Source organism: Spinacia oleracea, chromosome 1 (assembly GCF_020520425.1).
Source record: "Spinacia oleracea cultivar Varoflay chromosome 1, BTI_SOV_V1, whole genome shotgun sequence".
Lineage (NCBI taxonomy): Eukaryota > Viridiplantae > Streptophyta > Magnoliopsida > Caryophyllales > Amaranthaceae > Spinacia > Spinacia oleracea.
The window spans coordinates 107,137,444-107,163,426 of record NC_079487.1 but is presented as its reverse complement, the minus strand read 5'-3'; the positions used below and the strand labels follow the sequence as shown (position 1 = coordinate 107,163,426).

Here is a 25,983-nt window from a genome sequence, read left to right as displayed (position 1 = left end):
CTTATTATTCATTATTCATTATTCATTATTCATTATTCATTATTCATTATTCATTATTTATTATTGATTATTTATTATTTATTATTTATTCTTTATTATTTATTATTCATTATTTATTATTTATTATTTATTATTCATTATTCATTATTTATTATGGGTAAGAGAGGGAAATAATTGGGGCTTTGGGGGATTTAATGGGGATAAAAGTTTAATTGAGTGTAAACAGGTGGGCTTTTGGGGTATTTATAAGGATATAAAGGTAGTAAAATATTAGATAAATAATGAAAGATTCCAAAAGGGACTAATGAAAAAGAACAACTAATTAAGAAAGTGGACTAACTTTCAAGAACGGAGGGAGTAAGTATTATTATTATTATTTTTTAGTATTATTATTATTATTATTATTATTATTTATTTATTATTAATATTATTATTTATTATAATTAGTTTTATTATAATTATTTTGGTTATTATTAGTAATAATAAGTTTCAATAAGTTCTAATAACTTCTGATAAGTTTAGTTCAGGTGAGTTCAGGTCAAATAAGTTGAATAAAACGCCCCCTAGAAACTAGAAGGATAAAAGATGGACGAGTGAGACCCTATTCTTTTTGGTGTATTTTCAATTTCAGGCCTTATTTTTAGTTTAGTTCAGTTAAATTTAATTCAGTTTCTTATTTTTAGTTCCAGGCCTTATTTTTCCGTTCATTTCCATTTTGGTCAGTTAAATTCAGCACAAAAGAATAGGTCAGGCCTACATGTCGATTATTCAGAACAGTTAAACAATATTATCATTATCATTATTACTTAATTAGGGAGTATTACTTATTTCACTTCAGTAACATTTAATTCAGTGAAATTCAAGGCACTAAAGAACAGATCAGATGTGGGTGTCAAGTGTCAACTGCCAATTCAAGGAAAATGTACGGGGCCGAGGCGGAAGCCGGGGGACTTAATTAGCCAACAAGGTTAACGGTACAAAAGCTAGGGGTATATGTTTTCCATTATTTCTTACTACATGCATGATTGCATGGCATAATTTATGCACATTAACGGAGCTATCAAATTAAACACCTACTCCGTATGTTACAGACTACGTACTTCTAAAACACTGTTTTATTAGCTTTCTGGTTTTATTGAAACTAGTTGTTGGACCGCGCGCCCCAAGATATCGAAATCAAATGGCAAAACGAACTAAACAAATAGATAGAACAATCTAATATCTAATATACATATATAAATAAGGCATATTTGCTGAATTATTAGAGCGCCACCTAGGATTACTAATGGTTTCGGCCAATGAAAAATAAGATTTCTAATTTATTTTTGAATTAAAAAAATCGAGTGCCACGTAGATAATTAATTAGGTGCCACGTAGATATTTAAATTAATTAATTATTTACTAATATATACAATTCCATCCAAAATCAAACGCTCTAATAATTAAAAAATAAATCTAAAATAAAATTCATCCAAAATCAAACACTAATCTAAAATAAAATTCAATCCAAAATCAAACATTAATCCAATATTAGAGCGCCACATAGAAAATCTAATGGTTTCGGCCAATGAAAAATAAGACTTCAAAATTGTTTTTGAATTAAAAAGTTAAATGCCACGTAGATAAATAATTAGGTGTCACGTAAATATTTTTATTAAATAATTATTAATATTTCTTATATACAATTTCATCCAAAATCAAACACTATAATAATTAAAAAATAACTCTAAAATAAAATTCAATCCAAAATAAAAAAAAATCAATTTAATCTAATATATAAAATATAGCAGTTGATATATATAGGAGTTTTATTTTAATATAAATATTTAAAAGAAACCGTGCATCGCACGGGCTAAAATCTAGTTAATATAACAATAAGCTATTAGTTGAGTTTCAAGAGTCCTATTTGCAAAAGGCATTAGTAAAGAACATATATGTAGCATATAGCTACTTATTCTTATAGAAATTCTCAAAACTAAAGAAAGTTTATACACAACAATTAGTTCGTGGCATACTAAACAAATGGAAAGGTTTACTGGCGTTCCAAAATGCTCTTCTGCTTCTTCATGAACAAATGCCTTGAGGCGCAATTGCAGAACAATGTTCCTAGAAAGAGTCGTCGCTAGGTTAATTTTGATTAGGAAGTAGAACGTGCCTAGTGTTTCGAGCACATCTTTGAAGTCGTTTTGATCAACCTGACAATAGACATGCTTCACCAGTTGGTAAGTATATCACAAAATTAAATTTTAGAAGTAAATTGAAAGTATAAGTTCGAGAATAGGTTAGAGGGCAGATCTTATATATTCTAAATATTTTTTTAGAATTTTCAGAGAACGTGTTAAAAAGGCATTGTGTCGGTATGCCAGTTCCATCACAGACTCGAAGTTCAAAGTATCTTCCCTTTCTTATGTCTTGTGTGGGTTGACAAGTTTTAAAGGTTCTTGTTAATTGCTTGAGAAATCATTGTTTTTGGATAAATAATAGCATACTAAAAGCTCTTATCCTAACTTAAACTGGTATCCCTATACCCCCCCCCCCCCCTCATTTTTAGATCATATCACAGTGAGATGAGATTATACACTTCCTTAATTTGTTCCCAAAGGAGTTTCAATATATCTGTTTTCAGGGATTCCAACGAATATATACCAAACTATAATTTCATTCCTTTCCATCTCTCCCTCTCCTTCCCGATCCCCTTATCTTCTTCTCTATTTGTGTTTTATGGTTTGTAAATTCTGAAAGGTTTCTTCAGAATTGCCTATGCGTTTTGGTTATGTATGCATTGAGGTTGCGAGGAGTGATTCAGGATTATTTTTGTGTCAACGGAAGTATACTCTTGATATTATTTCGGAAGCAGGTTTGTTAGGCGTAAAGCCGTGTGGCTTTCCCATTGAACAAAATCATCGTCTTGGCCTAGTTGATGGGTCGTTAATGAAGGAGCCTGGGGCTTACCGCCGGCTTGTAGGCCGCCTGGTCTATTTAGTTGTGACTCTTCAGGACCTTGCTTATTCGGTCTATATCTTATCACAATTCATGCAGGAGCCTCGAGTTGACCATTGGGATGCAGCATTGAGAGTTGTTCGGTACTTGAAGGGTACACCAGGGCAGGGTATCCTATTACGTGCTGACAGTAATTTAACTTTGCAAGGATGGTGCGACTTAGATTGGGCAGTGTGTCCCATCACTTGTCGTTCTTTAACAGGTTGGTTTGTGTTTTAGGTCATTCGCCTATTTCATGGAAGACAAAAAAAACCAACACACTGTTTCTCGCTCTTCCGCAGAGGCAGAATATCGCTCCATGGCCGTGATTACATGTGAATTAAAATGGTTAAAGGGATTGTTGTTGAGTTTAGGAGTTCATCATCCTAAAGTTATTCCATTATTTTGTGACAGTTAGTCCGCTTTGCACATGGCTAAGAATCCGATTTTTCATGAGCGCACAAAGCACATTGAGGTTGATTGTCATTTTGTTCGTGATGCTATAGTAGATGGTGTAATTGAACCATCTTATGTATCCACTTCCTCACAGCTCGCTGACATGTTTACTAAAGCTCTTGGGAAGCAACAATTTGATTTTCTTTTTTCCAAGTTGGGCATTTTTAATCTCACACATGCTCCAACTTGAGGGAGGGTGTTACGAAAATTAAATGTTATACCTAATTAATTAAGAAAGTAATAATGTTCTAGCTGTTATGTAAGTTACAAAGTATTAAAAGTATTAATGTTGTAGTTGTTACGTAAGTTAGAAAGTATTAGGAAGGTTAGTGGGTGTATAAATACTCTTGTTCATCAATAATACTCTTGTTCATCAATAATATTGGGGCCAAGCTTTTCCCTTATATAATATTTATCACTTATGAATCAGAAAACAGAAAACAGAAAAGAGAGAAAGTGAAAAAAAATGTGGAAATTTGTTGCTTACAAGGTTTGAACCTTGGTTGATTGAAGAAGTATGATAGAGCTTGCAAAGGGAAGGAATGCAAAACATTTCCTTAGGAATAGTGAATTTCATGAATTTGTGACTCAAAACACTATTGATAAGCATAGTGTTGCAAATGTGAGTATTTTAAAGGTTAGAGATTCCGCGCGTGCATTAGCATGGACATAAAATAGTTGGAAAAATAAAAAACAAGAGAGGGTTGTAATTACTCTGTACGTTGATTATTACATTATAAATTGTGCGCTTACATTGCGCACAAACTAGGTTAATAAAAAACTTTCCCAATATGTGCAACACTAATTATTAATCCAGCGCATCTCCTGTGAGACCAGTCACACCATCAATTTGATGGTGTGACGAGCGCGAAACCAATAGCGTACCTCCCCTAAAACTATATAAAAAAAGTAACAGATCTAAACTATAGAAGTAACATACCTAAACTAAAAAAGTACCTCCTCTACAATTATATATATAAAAAAAAAAGTAACATGTCTAAACTATAGAAGTAACATACCTAAACTAAAAATGTACCTCCCCTAAAACTATTCCGCATAAAAAAAAGTAACATGTCTAAACTATAGAAGTAACATACCTAAACTAAAAAAGTACCTCATCTAAAATTATATAAAAAAAGTAACATGTCTAAACTATAGAAGTAACATACCTAAACAAAAAAAAACACCTCCTCTCAAATTATTAAAAAAAAGTAACATGTCTAAACTATAGAAGTAACATACCTAAACTAAGAAGGTATCTCCCCTAAACTACTCCGTATAAAAAAAGTAACATGTATAAACTATAGAAGTAACCTACCTAAATTAAAAAAAATACTTCCTCTAAAATTATATAAAAAAAAATAACATGTCAAAACTATAGAAGTAACATACCTAAACTAAGAAGGTATCTCCCCTAAAACTACTCCGTATAAAAAAAGTAACATGTATAAACTATAGAAGTAACATACCTAAACTAAAAAAAGTACCTCCTTTAAAATTATAAAAAAAAGTAACATGTCTAAACTATAGAAGTAACATACCTAAATTCGCAAGTGTGAACTGGTCTCACCATCGGTTGATGGTGAGGACAGTCTCATATAAGAATTTGGGTTATTAATCAGTTGGTGCTTAATTATCGAGGGAGTTAATTTTAAGAGAATATTGGAGACGTATGAGCGTTTTTATTCCTTCAACGGTGAATACCTACGTCTATTTTATTTTCGTAACTTTAAAACTCCATCGGTGATATTTTCAAAAACTCTCTTTTTATTTAATACTAGATTTTAGCCCGTGCGATTCACGGATTCTAATAAATTGTTAATTTATGCACATTAACGGAGCTATCAAATTACTCCGAATGTTACAGACTACGTACTTCTAAAACACTATTTTATTAATTTTCTGGTTTTATTGAAATTCCGCGCGTGCACTAGCATATATGGACATAAAATAGTTGGGAAACTAAAACACGAGGGAGGGTTGTAATTACTCCGTAGGTTGATTATATATTACATTATAAATTGCGCACTTACATTGTGCACAAACTAGGTTAATAAACAAACTTTCCCAATATGTGCAACACTAAATACCTTTGGAGCAAGTTATAAAAAAATGACAATATTCAATTAGGCTCATGTTTAGCAAAACTTTATCTCCATTGAGCATTGGAGATGATCGAAGACTTAGTGCATGGTGGGGTTGTAAATTGTAATAAAGGTTTCCTTACAAGAAAAAAAAAAAAAAAAAAAAAAAAGAAGGGAGAATACTAATTTGGAAGATTTCGTTATAGAGTTTGTGTTTAAACTTATCATTTTAGAGAGCTAGACTCTAGAGTGAGACAAACACAAGTCACAAGGAGCAATGGACGAGGAACAAGTTGATTTAGTTGAAAGGTGAGACCGTGAGAGATACATCAAAGAAAGAAAGGAGAATTCAGTCATCATTTTTTTTTATTTTTTTCTAAGTCACATGCATGAATAAAAATGAAAAGGTATATAGTGATTTTGACTATTGTTTTGTACAATTTTCTTTGTCTACATATGCCTGATAAATGATAATGTGTATATATACTTGTAATTTCTCCGTAATTGTAAAGTTGTACTCCGGAGTAATAGTGTACGGTAAAACCAGCCTCGAACATCACGAAGTAGTGAAGCACCATGAACGCATGGTGCTCTAGTTAGAGGTGGAACCATAAAATTTATAATATATGTTAATTATAATAATAATTTTTACATTTCTTTTTCAAAAATGAATATTAGAGGGGTGGTCATGCTTCCGCAGTAGTTCCGCTCATGCGCGCCCCTTGTTCAAACCGGGCATGCCTCCAATTGAAACGTACAACACAATCGGTCAATCGTTCATGAGTTCCATGCTCCGGCCTAAGTCATACTAAGTACTCCCTCCGTTTCGAACTAATGGAGAAAGTTTATCTTTTCGCATTTGTACGTCAATGTCAATTTTTGGACATTAATATCTCTAATTTTGTATTCGTAAAAATTATAAAAAGTTGATATTCTGAAAATAGATATCGAGACGAATCAAATAAGACTCCACACGACTATATTTTTTTACCCATAAATAACAAATGATAGTCAAATTGAAATTTGTTAATAGTATCAAATGTCAAAATATCCTTATTATTTCGAAACGGATGGAATATGATTCAATAAATTGATTGGTGCATTATACCCCGTGTGGTATTATTGTAACCACAAATCCACCATATCAGAATCGTTTAGTAAGAGCAACTGTAAAATTGGCTCACTTCCTAAATGGGTCCTTCTGTGTTTTTCCATGCAAACAACTTACTCGTAATGCTAACTATTTTTGAAATTTATTGGAGTTGAATGGATATGAAATTTATTGGAGATGAAGAGACATAGAATTTTTTTTGTGATGAAGGGACATGAAATTGGAGAGAGCGTGAAATTTTAAAAAATAAAATGAATATGATCCGTTCATCCAACAATATATATAAAAATAGTAATATATGTATATTATTATTGTACGACATGCCCTCAATTTGAATTTATTCAAGCAAAGAAAAGCCAAATAGAAACGTTTTATCATGCACCAAACGTACCAAACAAACACAAGTGAAAGCTATTGGCTCACGAAAAACCAAAGTTTGACAAAAAAAATTATAGCAGTGGGATTGTATTTATTGTGGGCCAATGAAAGAAAAGCTTTTTGAAAGAAATTCACATGCACTGAATCACTGAACACAAATGCAATTATAACAACAAAAAAAAAAAAAAACAAAGATTCAAACCCAACAAAATAATACGTAGTACATTCATATTTAAAATACATGCAAATTATGTAACACCAATAATAATTAAAAAAAAAGGGAAAAAACCCTAGCTATATATAAGCTAGGCATAGTGATACATAAATGAGACAATGAGCTAAATTTCACTCCCACTCACACTAATTTGGATCTCTTATAGTTTAATTAATCAAATCACCCGAGTATGCGAGCTTAATAATTAACATTTAAACCCATTAGGAAGCTCCTTTTGGCAAGCGCTAAGGAGAACACTTAGGGAAATAGGCACATTTAAGTTAATCCCAAGGATATTAGCTTTAATGGCAGTACAAAGACAAACTGCGGCTTCCAAATTAGCAAGTCCCTTTAGTAGGGAACAACATGGTGTTCCAGAAGGTGGGTTTCCAATGACTGCATGGACTAACCCTAGTACATCAGCACAAACACCGAGCTTAAGCGTGTCGATTGAGCAATGGTTCTTAGAAGGAGTTGGTGGTGTGACTGGTGGCGCCGGTGGCTTAGGGCAACCGCAACATGCGTTGCAAAAAGGCGATAGGGTTACGAGGGAGAGGATGAAGATGGCGGCGATGAGCTTAGTGTTTGCCATGAGAGTTTGTAATCTTAAGTTTGAGGTAAGCTAGCTAGGGAGGTTTGTTTAGGGTTGTTGGTGGAGCAAGAAAGGGAGTAAGGGGGTGTTGTGTTTATAAAGGGGAAATTGTGGAGAAGCTAGGGTTGAAAATGAATGAGTTGGATGTGTTTGTATGTTTGTGTAAAAAAATTAATTAGTACCCATGTGATAGGATGGTCCTTTAGTAACACTTGGAAATAATATGTTCAAAGTTTAAAGGAGTGGAAATTGTAATTTCTAACCAAAATAATATAAGTGGAAATTGTAGGGTCTTTAGTTTGTTACTAGAATATCACCTTACATTACATACTAGCTATAGCTTAGTAGCCTTAGTTGTCTTATTTTGTATCACTATTTTTTTAACTACATTGGCCACTTGACTACGTTACTAGTGCAATCTTGTAATTAATTACATGTGAACAAAATATTTTATGTGGTGTTGTTGAGAGGAATTATGGAGGATTTATTTTAATAGTAAATTGGGTTAATATAATAATTTTTCAACTTTTTTTTGTTTGAACGAGCAGTAAGTGTAATACAAATTTCAAATATAAGAGGGAGGATTCGAATTTGTGGCATATTGTACACAAGCTCTGACCAAGACCTTATTGGTATTTCGGTTAATTTAATGTACATCCTCAAGCTTAGCATCAAGTTTATAAAAAAGTTCATTCTCACAGAAATACAAGTTTACATAAGGTTTTTTTTTTCTTTGCGTATGGGAGGTTACATTTCATTGGAAATTAATTCTCATACACAATTTTGAGGAAATTTCTTCTATTATATTGTCTAGATGAACTTTGCATGATATTTAATTGACTAAGGAGGTGGCTTGGTAGTTTATTTTAACTTGTTTTTTGTGGTAAGTTCTAATTCTCATAAATCTTAACTTCTATTTCCACTCTTTGTTGTCAACTTAACATGTAAATTCTCGAGAATTTGTATTTTTCGTACTCTAAAATGTTAATCAAACAAGCACTAAGAATATCTCGGATTATATCTGATAACCCCGATAACTTAGGGAGCGTTGCTAGGTATAGCTTTCGTTAGTTTGTTACCCTTTCGGCCTTTCCCCGTCAAACTACTCCGTACGGTGTCATTTAAAAAGTGTAAATGAAGTTAGTTTGTGCTGTTTTGGGAAGTTATAGTACAATAATACATACAATGATAGAAAGGAATTCAGAAGCTTTATCCGTCCATTTAATCATTTGATGCAACATCAATAGTGAAATAATAGTACGTACTTGCGTTACATTGTACAAAGTTATATCAATTTCATGTGAATAGTGTACAATAATGCACCCTTACTTAGCACGTACGGGATTTTCCACCCTTCTGTATCTTTCTTTGTCGCTCAAGTTTCACATAACAACAAGGGTTTTCCTAAGCGACTATTAAATCATACGTAGTACTAGGATGAAATGAAGGGAGTAAGTAACCACATAATGTTTTTCTTATATGAATTAATGAGCCACAATGGCAATATAAATTACACGTGGATTCAAATTTATCTGACATATTATACACAGACCCTCAATTTTAACCATTTGGTCAAATCTTATTGGTGAATAAGTTAATGTGTACATCTAACCAAATATTTTTCAATGCCAACAACCAGAAAAGCAATCGATTTTTTGTTTTGGAGCTAAAAATCAGTCGAATTTTCGGTGCCAAGAACATCAAATCTCTGTAAAGTGTACAGAAGAAGAATAATAGATTTGATAAAGATCACAAGTGAACAGAAGCTTAATTATATTATTCCATTATTGATAAATCAAGTTCAATAAGATTATGTATACTTGTTATTTAATTTGTTTTTAATCATATATCTAATATAACTCGGGTGGCCTAAACAAATCTAGATCAATGCGATATCCTTACTCCATATACAACGTTACAATTATTCTTACGACTCATTAAGGTTTATACCAATGATGTGCATGTTGACTTAGATGAGGGCATGTGTACAATAAGTCACATATTCGAATCCCCCGCCCCATTTGTAGTTTATACTGCCATTGTGGCTCGATCATACACACCCAAAAAAAAAGGATAGGCTTATACTCGTATCATCATAATGTATGGTAATGTCGTAATCTTTATAAACTTATTTCAACGCGCATAATATATATCTCTATATCAAGTTATCAACTACCTAGCTTCCTAGCAAGCTGGCTCTCGAGAGTCGAGACATACAAGTAGCTGTAGGAGCAATTCTCTTGATAAATTTCCTAGTTCATGCTATGATGGGGTATTGGGGGCCATGCATGGGGTCTTGCTTGTTTACAATTAAGGGCTATATTTGTGCATGAAAAAGAGTGTTTCTTGTGAATCCTTGATGACCATGCAATGCCCCCACTAACACTTGTGGAGTATCTTTGAAGCAAGACCAACTCTCAAATCGTGTCCTACCTTTTCAAATTTAGACGCTTCAACAGCTACAATCATACTACTATGAGACTCAAAATTAGTACAGATTCTTAGGAACAGTCTGGGTATTTTTATGCTAGTTGGTGAATCCAATATGAGACAAAGGATCTCTGTTATTTTTTGAGAGCGTTGTAATTTTAATTCAGGCATTAATTTTTTAAATAATAATTGTAGATAATTAAGGCAATGTGGATAATTAAAGTTACTATTGTAGTTTCTCCTCGAGTTAAAACAAATGTGATTTCAATTGGGAACATGTGAAAATTTGATAACATACTATTTTCATTACCAATTAACAATGATACCCAAAGACATCCAAACATATATGGAGTACTTGGTACAATATTTTTTCCCCCTATTCATGTCTAGTTGGATAAAAATGAGTGGCAATATAGAGGCTCATACATGGTACCACCAACAATATTTTTTTCTCATTTAGAAAGCAAATGGTACAACCGGTTGTATAATAAAATTAAATAACTGAGTACGGAGTATACTGGAAAGGCATCCTAAGCTAAATAAAGGCAAACACTAATTTGGTTGGTGTTTTACAATATTATATAAATCATAAATGGTCACGGAGTAACATATACTACGTATGTATGTATTGTATGCCAGCTTATATATATATAAAAAAAGGACAAGTCCTAAAGCTTCAATTTGCAAAAAAAGAAGACATGGATGTTATTGTTCTTGTTTTGAGCCTTTGTCAAGTTTCAGTGAAAATATGCCTTCAATAATTACACATACGAAAACAGGTCCACTTATGCTACAAGTTCTGAGCTAGCTTTTGGTTATAGTCCTATCTATGCATTAACAATTTTAACATCTACCTTATGGCTTATGGTAAGGTTGCTAGTCCTGGCAGGCCGGCGGCTGCCACCTTCCTGTGCCAAATATGCCTCTGCTAGCGGATTAGCACGGCACGGCGCAAGTTTATGAACACGAATACACGATCAATATGCTACGAAATTTTTATTTTTTATTAACGAACCTATATTATGGATTTCCTCAGTTTCCCTAATAAATCTCTTATTCAAATTCAAATTCAAAGCATAAATGAACTTGTAGATTGCAAGTACGGACGTACTTCAAATAATTGTATTGAAGTTACACCTGGGAGTAAAGTGCTCGTAGGTGAACGGGCGTAAGAGACGATGTTTAGGGGAATGAACGAAAATACTGTTATAAGACCGAACGATTTCAGTAACAGGCCTTGAAGAAAAGAGAAAATTGTTAATACATTTATTGTATGTCACAACTCACAACACCCTTTAAAACAAGAGGCCAATGTTGAGGAAGCCAACAAGATAAGAAGATATGATCACACAAAATAGGAAATATATGTGCTTCCTAAAAGCAAAAGAAAAGAAAATTCTGCTTACAACTTCTGGAAGAAGAAAAAAAGCAAAAAACAAATTATGATCTCCCTAAAGTACAACTTTCCTAATAATAAATTAACAAGAATAAAAAAGAATTTGTTCACAAAATCTCAGCCTGTTACGTGTACCTCCAACATATTCTCGCTTTCTTGAGAGGAGCATGTAGCAGCGCTTCCTGAGGACTCATGTCGTAGAGTCCATATTAACCATGATGTGCAAGTTGTTACACTGAAAATTGATCTCTTGTCATATGACACATCCTGCATGATCAGAACCTGGGTTCAGAAACTTAAACCTAACACAAGTTTGGTTTCTTTTTTCTTCATATTTTGGGTTGGGGAGATGGGGTTGAGGGGAGGTGAAAGTAAGTATGTGAAGAAGTGAAATTCCAGCATGAATTCAGCAATAGGATTAATGATTAGTCAATGCCCTAGCAGGATAAACAACACAAAACCAATCAAATCTAGGTTCGGTTCGAATTTGAGACAACACTTTCTCCTATTGAACCCCGAATATTATTCGTCATGCTTGCAAAGGTTAGAGAATTGCTGAAAACATTTCAATTTCTAACATCATAATTTGGAAATCTTAGGCTCCGTTTGGTAGGACGTAAAACATTTTCATTGTAAAATGATTTTCCATGGAAAACATTTTCCAAGGGAAAACATAATTCCAAACTAGTTTTCCTTTGTTTGGTAACTTAAAGGAAAATGGGTGAAGATGGTGAAAATTGAGGGGAAGAAAGGAGAGGGAGGTAAGGAGGAAAGAAGGAAAATGGAAAAGGGTTTTCCACCTTTGAGGGAGTCATGGAAATTTGTTTTACATCCCTTACCCAACCAAACAACGTAAAATGATTGAAAAGGGAAAAATCGTTTTCCATGAAAACGTTTTACGCCCTACCAAACGGAGCCTTAGAGAATCAAGTGCTTGAATGGATCTCTCCAAAAGGTCATGAAGAGAGGCTACATTCTTCTAGTATGACTATCCAACTGACCAAGATGATAGAGATTGAAGTCATTATCCCCAGAAAGTAACAACAGTACTGAAAAATATATTCAGTAACTGCAGCTAAAGCTATTCTGAAACCACTCCCTCCCTAGCTGTGCAGTATTATGGAATGGGGGTTAAATACAAAAAGGCATAAGTTTGTATATACAACAAAGTAGATACTAAGGGTCACTGTGGCAGAAAACAAGCTTGTAGGTCAAACAAATTTACAATCCCACATCTTCACCACTTTTAATAACAAATATTCCGTAATATTATATGGAGTAACGTATACAATTTGATAATCAACTAAAGCAGCAGCCAGCCAGAACAAATTTTTCACGATGACAAATATGTTAGCTAAGAGAGATCATTCTCAGAATTAAGTAGACCAATTGCTACATTCTACACACAAGTAGGGCTGAGCAGAAGTATAAGGAAACAAAAACCCGAACTGTACCGATCTGATTTTTTATAAAAAAAGGATATCAAATACCATTTTGGATATTGATTTTTGATTCCGGGGATCATATATCAGACAAATTATCCGAAATGGGGCTATTTTGGGACGAATATCAAATATAACCCAAATGGCCCAACTCTGCGGCCTGCTAATTTCACATTACTCCACTGTGTTCTCAACTTGTCATCTTTTTCTCTCCTGTAACTCCAAAAATGAAAAACCTACCACTTTCCACCCCCCCCTCTCTCTCTCTGACCTTTAGAGCCTAAATTTCACGCCATCTGCCATTCCCCCCCACGGCCCCACCCCACCCTTTCTCTCTCTCTGAACTTTAGAGCCCAAGTTTCACGCCATCTACCATTTTCCTCTATTTCTTTATTCTTCGTCCACTAAAGCTAGAAAGCCAAGTGCCATTTATTTTTCCTTCAATTTATTTGTTGTAAAATTTTAATTTTGTGTAGGTTTGTGGTTTTTGCACATATATTTATATTTTCTCTCTCCTAGTTATGTGATGAATTGCACATGGTTACCAAATAAAAGCAATGTGTTGTTTTAACAAATGATATGAGACATTAGTAGTTGTTTTCTATAAATAAGAGAAGTATGCAAAATGAGTAAATGCTACGCCATGCATTGAACAAAGAAAAAATTGGATACCGGATATTCATTAGTATCTGATCCAAAAACTTCAATCAGATCGGATACAGACATTATATGACAAATTTCGGATTCAGAAATCCAATCCGAAACGTGATGATGCTCAGCCCTACACAGTTCACACAGGAGCATGATGTGCAATTTTCCATTACGCTCCCGGTTAATGTTCTATTCACAGTACCAAAATGTTTTATTTTGAAAAGCATGTTTTTTATGACTTGTACGAATGAAGCTGAGATATGGTCCTTTATATTCAACTATATGTTCTTTCGAGAGCATCATTTTGTGCTAGGTAGGCAGCAAAAGAGCAAGTAAGTGTTAAACCACCAAGGAAATAGCATATCAATAGACAAACCAAAAGGTGCATTGTCATTTTATTTTACTGAAAAAGGTAGGAGACTGGGAAAAGCTTGAGGAAACTTGAGATAGAGATGAAAAGGAGAAAAACGATACAAGCAAACATGAAATAGCCAGACAAACCTTATACATCTTCTTATTATGCATTTTGCTGGACCTGCCGGTGGATTTGTGCAATCCAGTCAACATAGCCATTTGTACCAGCTGTCTGATCCTCAATAAGATTCGACAGAACATAAAACCCTTCTTTGGGTTGTTCACCTTGTCTTACAAGATGGCAAAACTGATAATAAGCAGGATCACTTTCTCTCAGTTTCTTAAGTAGCCCCATTAGCCTCCTTGACATTTCATTATTACTTCCATTAACCTGATAATTTAGAGAACATGTAAGGCCACAGTGGTCGCTTGGCTCCTGAAGCATATTATTTATAGACTACAAATAGCAGCACTGCAGCATAAATTCAAGCGACAAATTCAAATAGCTATTGAAAGAAAGATCGACCCACCACAGAGACAAGTGCCAAGAAATTACAAGGAAGGCGCAGCAGTTCTCAATAAAAGAAGCAATCCTACCCAAATCATTAACAATATACTTCGTCTATGACAACCCCCTGTTTCGGGGAGGGGGGGGGGGGGGGACTGACGTGAAGTATTCCAAAAGACATTGTACAATCCTGGATAAGAAAATTTGATGGCAGAATAATTAAGAATATGCTACCTACTAGGGTCGACACAGCTACAAGTCGACACAAGTTTCTGAAATCCATGATAGCAAAGTGTTCTTTAACCGACAAGAACAGCTTTAACTCCAGCATGACTGCATGAGCGAATCAATAAAAAACATAATTGACAAACTTGGTTAAACCTTCTCATGGTTCCAAATGTGTGATGTGTGATAATCTATGGGACAACACCCAGAAGCTTAGAATCCATTCCGTTGAGGTTTCTAAAAAATCCGACAATTTAAGGTGGGATCTTCACCAACATCGAATCGTCAAAGCCTATGTTACTCAGACACGGGTGTCGGTGTCGTGTCCGACAAGGTGTCAGAGTGTCTGACACTCCGATCCAAACATTTGTAGACACTCCGACACGGTCAAAGGAGTGTCTTGACTTATTTTTTAGACACGGCTCCCATACAAAGTGTCGGATAAAAAAAACGACACTTTATATAAAAATAAAACATAGTTTTTATATTAGTAAAAAAGTGTTGAAAAATGTGTTTGTATAGGGAAAAGGTAAACGGAAAAAGGAAAGGGGAAGGTGAATGGTGGGGGGCCTGGTGGCTGACAGTTGTACACTCAAAAAAATATAACAAAAAGTAGTGGAATGTTTAAAATGATGAACCACCGTACATGAAACAAGATGGGCCTTATTTAGCCCAATCTAAAATTGTTTCTACCAATTAATTAATACAGCCCTAGAACTCCTTTATCTTCTCAATGCTGGCCGAATACATCCCATTTTTATTTGGCCGCCATAACATAAGAAGGAAGAGAGAGAAAGGGAGAGGAGAGAGAACACAATTGCTCTGTTCGCATGACTGTTTTCATCCCCGACAGAAACATATACATCTTAATCCTTCAAGCACCATTTTTTCCGGCGACCACACCGGTGTTCTCGCACCACTCGGGCGAGTAAAAACCCTATGCTATTGAGGTTCACAACGTTATCGAAGATCTTCAATTGTAGATCTAGGGTTTTCTTGAATGGCAATTTTTTAATTTTTTCTCTTTTTTTTTGATTCCGACACTGCATTTTGGACCCTTTTCCGACACCGGTGTCCACACCTTCCCGGACACGTGTCGAGTGTCGTGTCGCGGGTCGGGTCGTATCGACACCGACACCAATCGTCCGGAGAAGTATCGGAGTAACATAGGTCAAAACCCTAATATTAGTTTGGATGTACTAAAACCAGTCTTACAGTTAAAGATAAAAAATCGCCAATCAAGCACGCGTGTATCAAATAGGATAATACATTTTATTTGTCAGCCACTCAGCTGATCCGCATGAGTGAAGTCAATAGAATTATACGATGTATCACATTATAAGCATTCATCTAGACCAATGCTCACTCAGATTCCCAACAATCCTCCTAAACAATATTTCACCTGCATGGCTGCATACTCATAGCATATTAGCATACCATCATTTATTACCCCTTTGTTTCAGTAGTAGCCGTCCTAGCCTAGCCGAATTGATTGGGTACATGGACATATTTTTACCCATTTGTTAAGACAGGTAAACAGGTCAACAAACCACGTCCAAATTGAATCACCAACTACAAGAAAAGATCACACTTTCTAGTGCCAGGGACCGAGGAAATAAGAGAATAAAAACATTAAAAACCAGCCAAGAACGTGTAACAAAGAGTCACTATAAACTATAAAATTCTAAAGAGGTCACAAGTTGCAAAACATGTCATACAAGTTGAACAGGTATATAAAATAAAGTTTTCCTGCTCAAAATATACGTTTGTCCCATTTTCTTTCATAATAATAAAGAAAAGAATTGAAACTTGTAACTCAAGGATTGAACTCATTTATGTTAAATTACTTCTACGCTTCTAGCGCAACTTCAAAATTAAATTCCATCTCAATTGTTCATACTCCATTTCTTTGTGAACAGAGTATAACTTATGGCTATTTCTGAAGACAATATGAATGTTCTCTTCTCTTTAGCTTCAAGAGCTCATTTCTAATGTCATAAAATGTAAAAATTACTTGTGCAAAGACATTTTGTTGGTTAAAAGTTATGTTACTTAGACTTGGCTACCAATACGGGACACAGGGCTACGTAACCAGGAGTTGAAATTGGGCCTTATGAAAACTTTACATGTTTTAGTCCAATAACGAAATGATTTATAACAGACTCAAACAATAAACAAAAGAAGTTGGTGAAATGCTTCTTATACGAAGCATTAAAATTTCAAAAGACTCAGCCAACTGACTAATTACAAGAAACCGAAAGTAACATTCAAAAGAATTGTTAAGCTCTAGAGTGGTCAGTGGTGCAATCAAATCATTTTGGTCCCACAGTTAACACACTCAAAACGTAATACAAATTTCTAAAGTCAACTTTAAAAATCAAGCACAAATGAGACTAGTTCATCAGAAACAATCAGAGAGAATAGTTTTTAAATGCAATATAATAAACAAAAGTGTGAGAAATTACCTGTGAAAGATCGGAGGCAAAATCTATATTCAAACTCGCAGCCAACTCAGGAGGAAACATTCTTCCAATCCAAATGACAAAGCGTAACCCATCATCAAGAATAAAAACGCCTCTGGCATCTAAGCTTTCTGCCGTTAGAGGTAGGCGTTTTTCAACATTCTTGAGATCTGCGTCCGGAGAAGATGCCTATAGAAAAGACATGGATGTGTGGGCTTAGATATTGACTAAATCAACAGCATTATGCAATATCCTAACTTCCGCAATTTGCTCGAAAATACCTTTAATAGAAACTCATCCACACGAATCAAGCTAGGATACAAAAACTTTAACAGACTTTTAACAGGCAAAGTCATCATTGTTGACCCAACTGCACAGCGCTCATCTAGTAGAGCATCTGCATGCCCTCCACGAAGAGGCATTGATTTAGAAAGTGCTAAACCATACGAAGGCAAATACTTCAATGATTCTGGATAAATCATCCTTCCAGCCAACCGATGTTGTACCGCATACAAGTTACGGTATTCTTTTAGGGACTTGACAATCTTCATTTGCAAATAAGACCTTGCATCTTCCAGCTTACTGGATAAAGTTTTCTCAATTGCTGTGAAAAAAACATGTTTAGCAAATCATAACTCGAAAAAAAAGAAATAAAATAACAATGTTTAATGGACAAGTAGAACCACAAAAAGAGGACATTTTACTATACCTAGCCGGCTAAGCACTGAAACTATGGCACCAGTATCAGCTCTACGATACATCTCTCCTAGATCAGAAACCACTGGTGCAGCAGCTGTGTGTACTCTAATACGTCTTTCTCCACATGATGCCGTATATCTAGATATTGTCAAGGAAAATACACTTTATTTCCCTAACCCTCTCCCAGACAAAACATATACACATTACCAACAAGATGCAAACAGAAGCAGGTGAAGTAGAGTTTCCCAGTAAATGACAAGAGAAGACACAACTTCCATAATGGAGGCATCACGCGGACGCTAGAGTTGATAATTTCATTATTATAAGATGAAAATACCAATTCTAAAAATGTTCCCAGTCTGAAAAACAAACTACTCCCATAAAAGTTGATATTAAACATCTAAATCCAAAGATTGAAGGATACAGCAACGCAACTTGGAAGTACACAGTCTGAGTTGTCAGTAATGTCTCTTCCAGGCCTAACTGCATGGCAAAAGCTTTATCACAGTCCACAGCAGGAAGTGCTATCAAATCAGTGGACCTCAACATGAAGTTGCCATGATAAGAATTGAACTTTACACCTACAAATTAAAGATTTTATTTAAAGTGAGAATACCAAGTCAATGATCAGAAGAGTGAAATAAGTACAACGGAATTGAATATGCATGTAAAATAATAAAACATAAACCAACCTTTCCCACATCTAATGCGCATAACAGCCTCCCAAGCAGTCTCCCTGGTGAGGTCTCTCGCCAATTCATGTCTCAATTTGTCGGCGTGAATGGTTGACCTGAAACTGGGGTAGTAGTACACTTGGCCACCAGTGTACTTGGAAAGTGTTCCTACATATAGGTGGAAAGTTTAGCCTTAACGTACAATATATCTATGATGCTGGTAGCTGATTTAATTTTCAAGGAAACATTACACGACGTCAAATGAAACAAAGTCCAATTTCCGAATACTAGAGAAGATATCATACAAATTTCAATATGCCTCTTCACTGAAATTACCGTTGACCGAGTACTGTGATTAGCTATGATGATCTGGGGTTCATTGCTTCTGCTGTCAAATAAGTCAAAAACTCAAAACTACAGGGAAGCAGCTAATTGCTAGACCAGGGCTTAACTCAAACTCCCAGTCAAGTCACTCCTGAAGCAGAGTTGAAGAGTTTAATTTGTACCGAGACCAACATTTACTTATTGCTCCTAAAATAGAAGACTTGTCAGCTGAACACATGAGTGCAGTTGCCAACAGGTTCTTCAGTCTTGACTTGGAGATTCTATCTGGTCACCTTAGTCATAACTAGATTAATATTATATGATGACAAGGCTATATAAAAAAAGTCTTCGTAATGACAAGTTACATGGCACTGCTTGGCTCACCACTCCTACGAGTCCTACCTACTAAATTAAGAATATATATACCAAGCTGTGCATGCAAACAGGAACTCTATACTGGTCTAGGTACATCTGGAACAGGATGTCTCTCCCTAAACACAGATTCTCTCTCTGGTTGGCTTTGTTGGACAGACACAAAACTAAAGCTAGACTGTTTAATTATGGCATTGGGTCTGACAACCTATGTGCTATCTGTGGTACTGGTCCAGAAACCAGTAGTCATCTTTTCTTTGATTGCTCCTACAGCTATGGTTGCTTGCTTGATGTTTCAGACTGGTTGGGTATTACTCTCAACGGGAAGAATGTGTTACATGTCCTCAATTGGACAAGGAGATACTGCAGAAATGCTTTCAAGAGCAAGGTCATCTATGCAGCTGTTGCAGGGTTAGTTTATCAAATTTGGAGAGCAAGGAACGACTCAGTTTGGGAGGGGGCTGTCCCAACAGCAGCTTCTATAGTTCAGTATTTAAAATTTGATGTTAAACACAGAATACAGAAAGTTTGTCATAAGTCATAACTGAATCAATGAGTCAGATAGGAACTGGTTGTATGCTCTATAGCTAGTTGTAGGGTTGTTCAGACTCAGGTTGTTGAGTCTTGCTGTTTTTGGCAGTTGGTTTCCTTTGCTCTCTTTGCTGGATTGCTTTGGTCTCTTTCTGCCTAGTTTTTAACCAGTTTCAGGTTATTAATATAATCTCTCTTGCTTTCAAAAAATAAAAATTCAAACAAACTCCTAATATACATTTGGATCTGAAATTTCTCATCTTACTCCTTTTTTTAATTCAGCTTAACTACATCAGATCACTTTAACCATAATACGGAGTATAATCTAGCAGTAACATAACTTATTCATCCGCCTTGAGAGCTACTCCCTCCATTCCATAATGTATGCAGCCATTTCAAAGTTCTCTATATGAAGGATACATTTGGAACATAAAATCTAAGCATTAACAACCCTGGTTCACCCCAAAATTGCAACCAATAAATTATGTAAAGAAGTACAATTGATAAGGGTACATTTGAAATATATAAAAAATATCATTGCACCCCTAATATAACCATTCGCACATTGTTGGATAGGCCAAAAAAAAAACCTAAAAACAGACTGATTACATTAAGGTTTGTTCTCCAAGAACGGGAAAGTAATTTACGGGATGATCACAACGGCAAATATAGTGTGTGAAACTGTTTGAAGCACCTTAACACCAGATTTTCCAAACAAAAACATAAAGAAGGAATTAAGCTAACTGCAATTGATATTTAAAGTAAACAAGACAATAGGATAATGAGCTAAAATCTATCCAAGTCATAAAATTTTGTCAAATCCTGAAATTACCTTAAAGAATTTTTTTTCCTCCTGTATCGCTATAGTTTATAAAATAACGTCAAATTAACAGTGCAAGCCTTACAGGACTGCTAGTTGCTAAAAACTAGTAGCACTTGAATGCTGTCTAGTAAATAAAACAGGCATTTTGTGTTGTTTTCTAAAGAATAGTGGCAAGAGTTAAACTACAGAAACTAGAAGTTGGATGGCATTCTAGGAGGAGGGCGGGGGGAGGAGAAAGACAATGACGCAGATATGTGTACAATAAGGAATAGCTCCTACCTAATGAAGCTATATCTGTGTACTTGTCACTGAACGCGTAGACGTTAATTCCTATCTGGTACTTTGTACATTCAGCTGCCATTTGCTTATAGAATGGATCTTCTGGTACTCTCAAAGAAGCTTCTTTATCAGTTCCATATACCCGAGGGTCCTCACCTCGTAATCTCAACCGACCTAATCCAATAGAAGGCAATGTATTTTGGAAAATCAAGAGTTTACCCCCAAGTTGACTCTGCAAACAAATAAACTTGATTATGTAATCGTACAGTACAAGAAAAATATAGGCTCCACTCTATTCGACTTATTTTGTCTTAAATTATATTATCTTAACTTATCTGAACTTAGGTGAACTTATTTTATTTGGAATAAACTTATTTTGTCTGAAATGGACTCATCTGTGCGTAAAAATGCCTGAAAAAAACTTATTTTATCTGAACTTATTTTGTCTGAAATAAGTCAAAATAATTCGAACAGAACAGAGCCTAATGAACACAGTATAGTTTTTTTCAAATGGACTGCAAGTCAGCAACATATAGTCGTAATGAAGAAGGGTAACATACCATGACCATGTATGCAGCTTTAAGAGCTGGACCAAAAGCAGATTCTACATTCACAGTGTCTTGAAACATGGATGGTAAACTATCTAAGAACGATTCCACCACATTTCTTGATTCGGAAAGGTTCACAAGGAGATCATCTGGTAAAGGGACAAATATATCATCCACATCTGATACTACCATCATTTGAGGCTGCGTCAAAGTTGACTGGCAACAGTAAGAAGACAAGGATTAGCAACAAGAAAATTTGACAAGAGAAAAAAGAAAAGGAACATTTCAGGAACTTATTAAATCACAATTGATATTATCTACTTGCCTTCATATTGTAGAAGTGTATGGTGCTGTCAAATGTTATAAATCCAATTTGTGTTCGAGGGTACCCAGGTATTTCATCCAGACAAGACTTAATAGTCTGAGCCACAACCTGCAAGATCAATATTCTCCATGATACAAACCTATAGACCACGAATGCAATATTGAAAATTGCTGGAAAACGTTCTATTGCCTTTGATAGGTAGCCCGTGGAGATATGAAGAATTTGCTAGAATACTAGTTAAGCAATGTGTAAAATGGCCACAGGCCCACAACAGACATGCTATTAATAAACAAGTCCATTGTAGTTTCCCCTTCTATCCGCCCCCCCCTTCTGAATCAATATTTTTTTCGAGCCGTACATCCCAGTACAACCACCACTAAAACATAACCCATCATGTCAATCCATATCAAATTAATCAAATCCACATCCTGTTATCCCCTTTTCAAACGGATTTCCAGTCATTTTATTCATTTATCAAAAATCCAGAATGCTGCTTCACTATCTAACTTCATGCATCTTATCACTTTTAATCCTCTTTTTCCATTGAAGCACTTGAAGACTAATAAATGAGCTTACAAAATGCAGCTATACGGAAAGGAAAAAGTAGATGACGGAAAAAATGAAAAGTAAACAACAAAATCATTCAAGGTGCGGAGAAAGAGATTGGCATTATGAAGCATGTAACACGAATTGAAACATAACTATTTCTCTCAGATCTATCTTACCTCGAGCATGCCACTCCTAACCGCCGAAACTGACACATCAATGAGGAAAAAGTACAGAGGCGGCATAGGCGCTCGCACCATATATTCAGTTGGTGCAACAAATTCTATGCTACCCCTGATAAGTTCAGGTCGTTGGTCTGCATCAATCCTTCTGCCAGTGGCATCTAGGGGAGCAACATAATCACCAGGGACTACATAAAAACAGAAAAGGGCTAGTGTCAATATCTTGGCAAGATCTGGCAACAGAATCTTGAATGAAAACATTTTGGTGCATGAGACTATTGATTTATTATCTGCCTATAAAAGCATGTCCACTACACAACAATAACACAACTGAATGATATCTCCCCGTATACAATGAAGATTAAGTGAAGATATTTACCCCAATAGTGATCAATGTCAGCAAAAATAATACAGCAACAAAGTTACTACAGCACAGAAACTAAGAAAAGAATATTCAGCATCAGTTTAGAACAATATTTGTAAACTAAAAGTCCCTGTTAAAATTACTGAATTCGGGTAGGCCAATGGTAAAAGATAGAGAGGAGAATCAAGATCTAAGCTAGTCCACAGCAATATCAAAATTGTGAAACAAAGCAATCTTTTAGATGGCTTACCATCATTAAGCAGCGCGCACATGTTGCACCGCCACTTTCTTCCACCATCTGTGAACGTGATATAAGGATTTATATATGTGCGACATCTTCTACAGCGAATAATACCTGCTGAACCAAAATTTAATATGGGCACTTCCTCCTAAAAACAAAAGAGGATTCCATGTTAAGCATATAGCAAGCACATTATCTGACATGAAAAAATAAAATATACTTTATATAAGTAAAAAAATTCTGGTAATAGAACTATCAACATTGGTACTGACCCCTTCAGAAGCTTCAGCAAGTGGAGAAACAACTGCTCCAAGTGGTAAATGCCACCTTGATGCAAGTGACTGGGAATTTGGTATAGCACTAGTAGTAAGGCGCATGTATTTAGGGCTACAATTCATTGTCATATCATTGAAGACAGTTGGCTCCACATCCCCCTCCAATGGCCTTGGCAACGCTTTAGAATCAAGTCCAGGATCCATTGACCCAGGAACGGCTCCCAAAGACAGAGAGCTGAAATCCTCTACAAAACCCTGCATACCAGGTTGTGAGGGAGACTGGGCGTAGGCAGGCTGACCATAAGGTTGAGGAGGACCCTGAGCATAAGGTTGAGGAGGACCCTGAGCATAAGGTTGAGGAGGACCCTGAGCAAAAGGTTGCGGAGGACCCTGATTAAAGGGTTGCGGAGGACCCTGAGCAAAAGGTTGCGGAGGACCCTGAGCATAAGGTTGCGGAGGACCCTGAGCATAAGGTTGTGGCGGACCCTGAGCAAAAGGTTGCGGAGGAGCCTGAGCATAAGGTTGCGGAGGAACCTGGGAATTAGGGCGGAAGGTAAGGGGTGGTGTTGGAGCTGGAACACCAGGTCGTTGGATCGGTGGAGGCATATTAGGTGGCATAGGAGAGGCCATGTTCATGTTAGGTGGTCCAACAGGAGGTGTACGTATAGGAGGATTCGTCGGAGGCCCCGAATATTGCGGAGCTGAAAACTGCTGAAAATTGTTTGATGTGGGCGGAGCATGTGATGGAGGTGGTCCTGGTCTAATTTGATCAGTAAAACCAACAACCGGTGAAGGCCTAAATCCAGGGACTGGAGGTCCTGCCATAGGGCGGGGTGATGCGAATGGCATTGCGCTGCCAGGTGCCGAGGGTGGCGGAGGTCTAACACCATCGCCATCTGGTCTACCGGCAACGGGACCGGACGATAAAAAGGGACGCATAGTGGGAGTGGTGCTGCTGCAAAAGGACTGTTAACAGCTGCTCGACCCAAGCCCGTCCCTGAACCAGGGCAGGAAGGGCGCCCGTCCTGGGCCCAAGGAGAGATGAACGGCGATTGTCAGAAAAATTGAATCATATAAATAAGGATTGTACGAATTTCGAGAAGAATTATGAAACATTGTCAATAAAATTGAATCATATCAAAAAGGATTACATGAATTTCAAGTAGAATTATGAAACAACACCAAAATTGATAATATTTAACAATTTGAAACCCATCATAGCAGAAAAATCGAATCAGTAATCCTAATCAAAGCTAACAAAAACACAACAGAACTGATTCTATCATATCAGAAATTTACATTGTTAAATCAATCAAAATATAAATAAAATCAACAAACAATCGATAAAAACTAGATAATTACCGAGAATAGCAGCAGCAGAGAAGGAAAATGGTTGGCAGGGGCGCCGCCGACCAGAGATACAACTACAACTACAAGATGCTGGTTTTGTTGTTAGGGTTTTAAGAGGAGCAAGATCCGATTGCCGATTGCCGGGGGAAGAGGAAGAAGATGATGCAGAGGAGATGCGACTATGCGATTTGCCAGATTTGGAGTTTGATCGTTTGAGGAGATAGAAAATTAATTAATTTTTATTTTATATTTTTTGGGAGGAGAGAGAAAGTGAAGTGAAATTTTTTGCAGTACCCTCTGAAGAGAAAATATGGGGTGCTTGTTCTGACTAAACAGGTTTACATTGGAAATTTCAAGTGATTAATTTCCGAGTTGGAGATGGAAAATTTCGCCAGCTGTATATTTATGATTTATCCGATAGATAATTTGACGATTTTTAAAAAACAAATTGAGTAATAAAAAAATTGTTTGAAAATAAAGTAGTATGGAGTATAAAAGATTTTGACATAATAATAAAATTTAAGTCAAATATATTGAATCTTTTGCATAAAAAGTTAATGAAACAAATAAATGAATTTTAAAAAAAATTGACAGAAAAAAAATTCACCAAGAATTAACACGTGTAATTTTTAGTATCTTTTTTATTTTATTATTTTCTGTAACTCTGTAAGATCAGCAGAAACAATATATAATGGAAATATATTCCTTTGTGTAGCCATTTCTGAATGTAGCCTTCGCGTTTATGAAGTCGTGGAGGTTCCGGAGTGAAAACATAAATAAATCCAAAAGGGGCCCACTAACGGAAAAATTGACAGAATATTCGTTAACATGTGGTAACTTTGAAGATTTGTGATTTTATAAGGTGGTAATTTTAAATTAAAATTTTATAAGGTGGTAAGTTTAAGAGCGATTTCCTTCAATATTGTTTGAGATTTATAAATTCCCAAAATACGCTACTTTTTCACTTATTTCCCACTCTACCGTCCACGTCAGCAAGAAAGCCGGTCTATTTTGTTATATATAAATACAATAAACCGCTATCTGAAACGACGGTTTAAAGGGGTAGGCTGCTATCTGAAATAGCGGCTATGTATTTAATGAACCGTCATTTCAGGTAGCGGTTAACCCCTTATAAAACCACGCGGTTTTGTTTTAAAAGCAAACTGAG

At 35.6% G+C, this 25,983-nt stretch overlaps 2 protein-coding genes across 2 annotated transcripts; both read right to left on the bottom strand.

Moving 5' to 3' along the window:
• Positions 1 to 7,203: 7,203 nt before the first annotated feature.
• LOC110788395 (14 kDa proline-rich protein DC2.15) lies at positions 7,204 to 7,907 on the bottom strand. Its single transcript, XM_021993044.2, has one exon. It carries the CDS (start codon positions 7,812 to 7,814, stop codon positions 7,428 to 7,430), a length of 387 nt encoding a protein of 128 aa, XP_021848736.1. The 5' UTR covers positions 7,815 to 7,907; the 3' UTR covers positions 7,204 to 7,427.
• Positions 7,908 to 11,481: 3,574 nt separating this feature from the next.
• Positions 11,482 to 25,148, bottom strand: LOC110788405 (protein transport protein SEC24 A). Its single transcript, XM_056838808.1, has 14 exons — positions 24,828 to 25,148; positions 23,463 to 24,490; positions 23,200 to 23,338; positions 22,583 to 22,773; positions 21,858 to 21,965; positions 21,545 to 21,748; positions 20,985 to 21,216; positions 18,674 to 18,823; positions 18,406 to 18,562; positions 17,992 to 18,119; positions 17,564 to 17,886; positions 17,286 to 17,471; positions 14,235 to 14,478; positions 11,482 to 11,907 (listed from the first exon to the last, which is right to left on the bottom strand). Exons 2-13 carry the CDS (start codon positions 24,402 to 24,404, stop codon positions 14,251 to 14,253), a joined length of 2,988 nt encoding a protein of 995 aa, XP_056694786.1. The 5' UTR covers positions 24,405 to 24,490; positions 24,828 to 25,148; the 3' UTR covers positions 11,482 to 11,907; positions 14,235 to 14,250.
• Between the last annotated feature and the right edge of the window lie 835 nt (positions 25,149 to 25,983).

Excerpts from the sequence above, each read along its gene's own strand:
- LOC110788405 (XM_056838808.1), bottom strand. The coding sequence starts at position 24,404 with ATGCGTCCCTTTTTATCGTCCGGTCCCGTTGCCGGTAGACCAGATGGC. Across the intron at positions 17,472-17,563 it reads TGGATGAGTTTCTATTAAAG|GCATCTTCTCCGGACGCAGA; the intron begins GTATTTTCGAGC and ends TCTTTTCTATAG. Across the intron at positions 14,479-17,285 it reads TTGCCTCCGATCTTTCACAG|GTTAATGGAAGTAATAATGA; the intron begins GTAATTTCTCAC and ends CTAAATTATCAG.
- LOC110788395 (XM_021993044.2), bottom strand. The coding sequence starts at position 7,814 with ATGGCAAACACTAAGCTCATCGCCGCCATCTTCATCCTCTCCCTCGTA.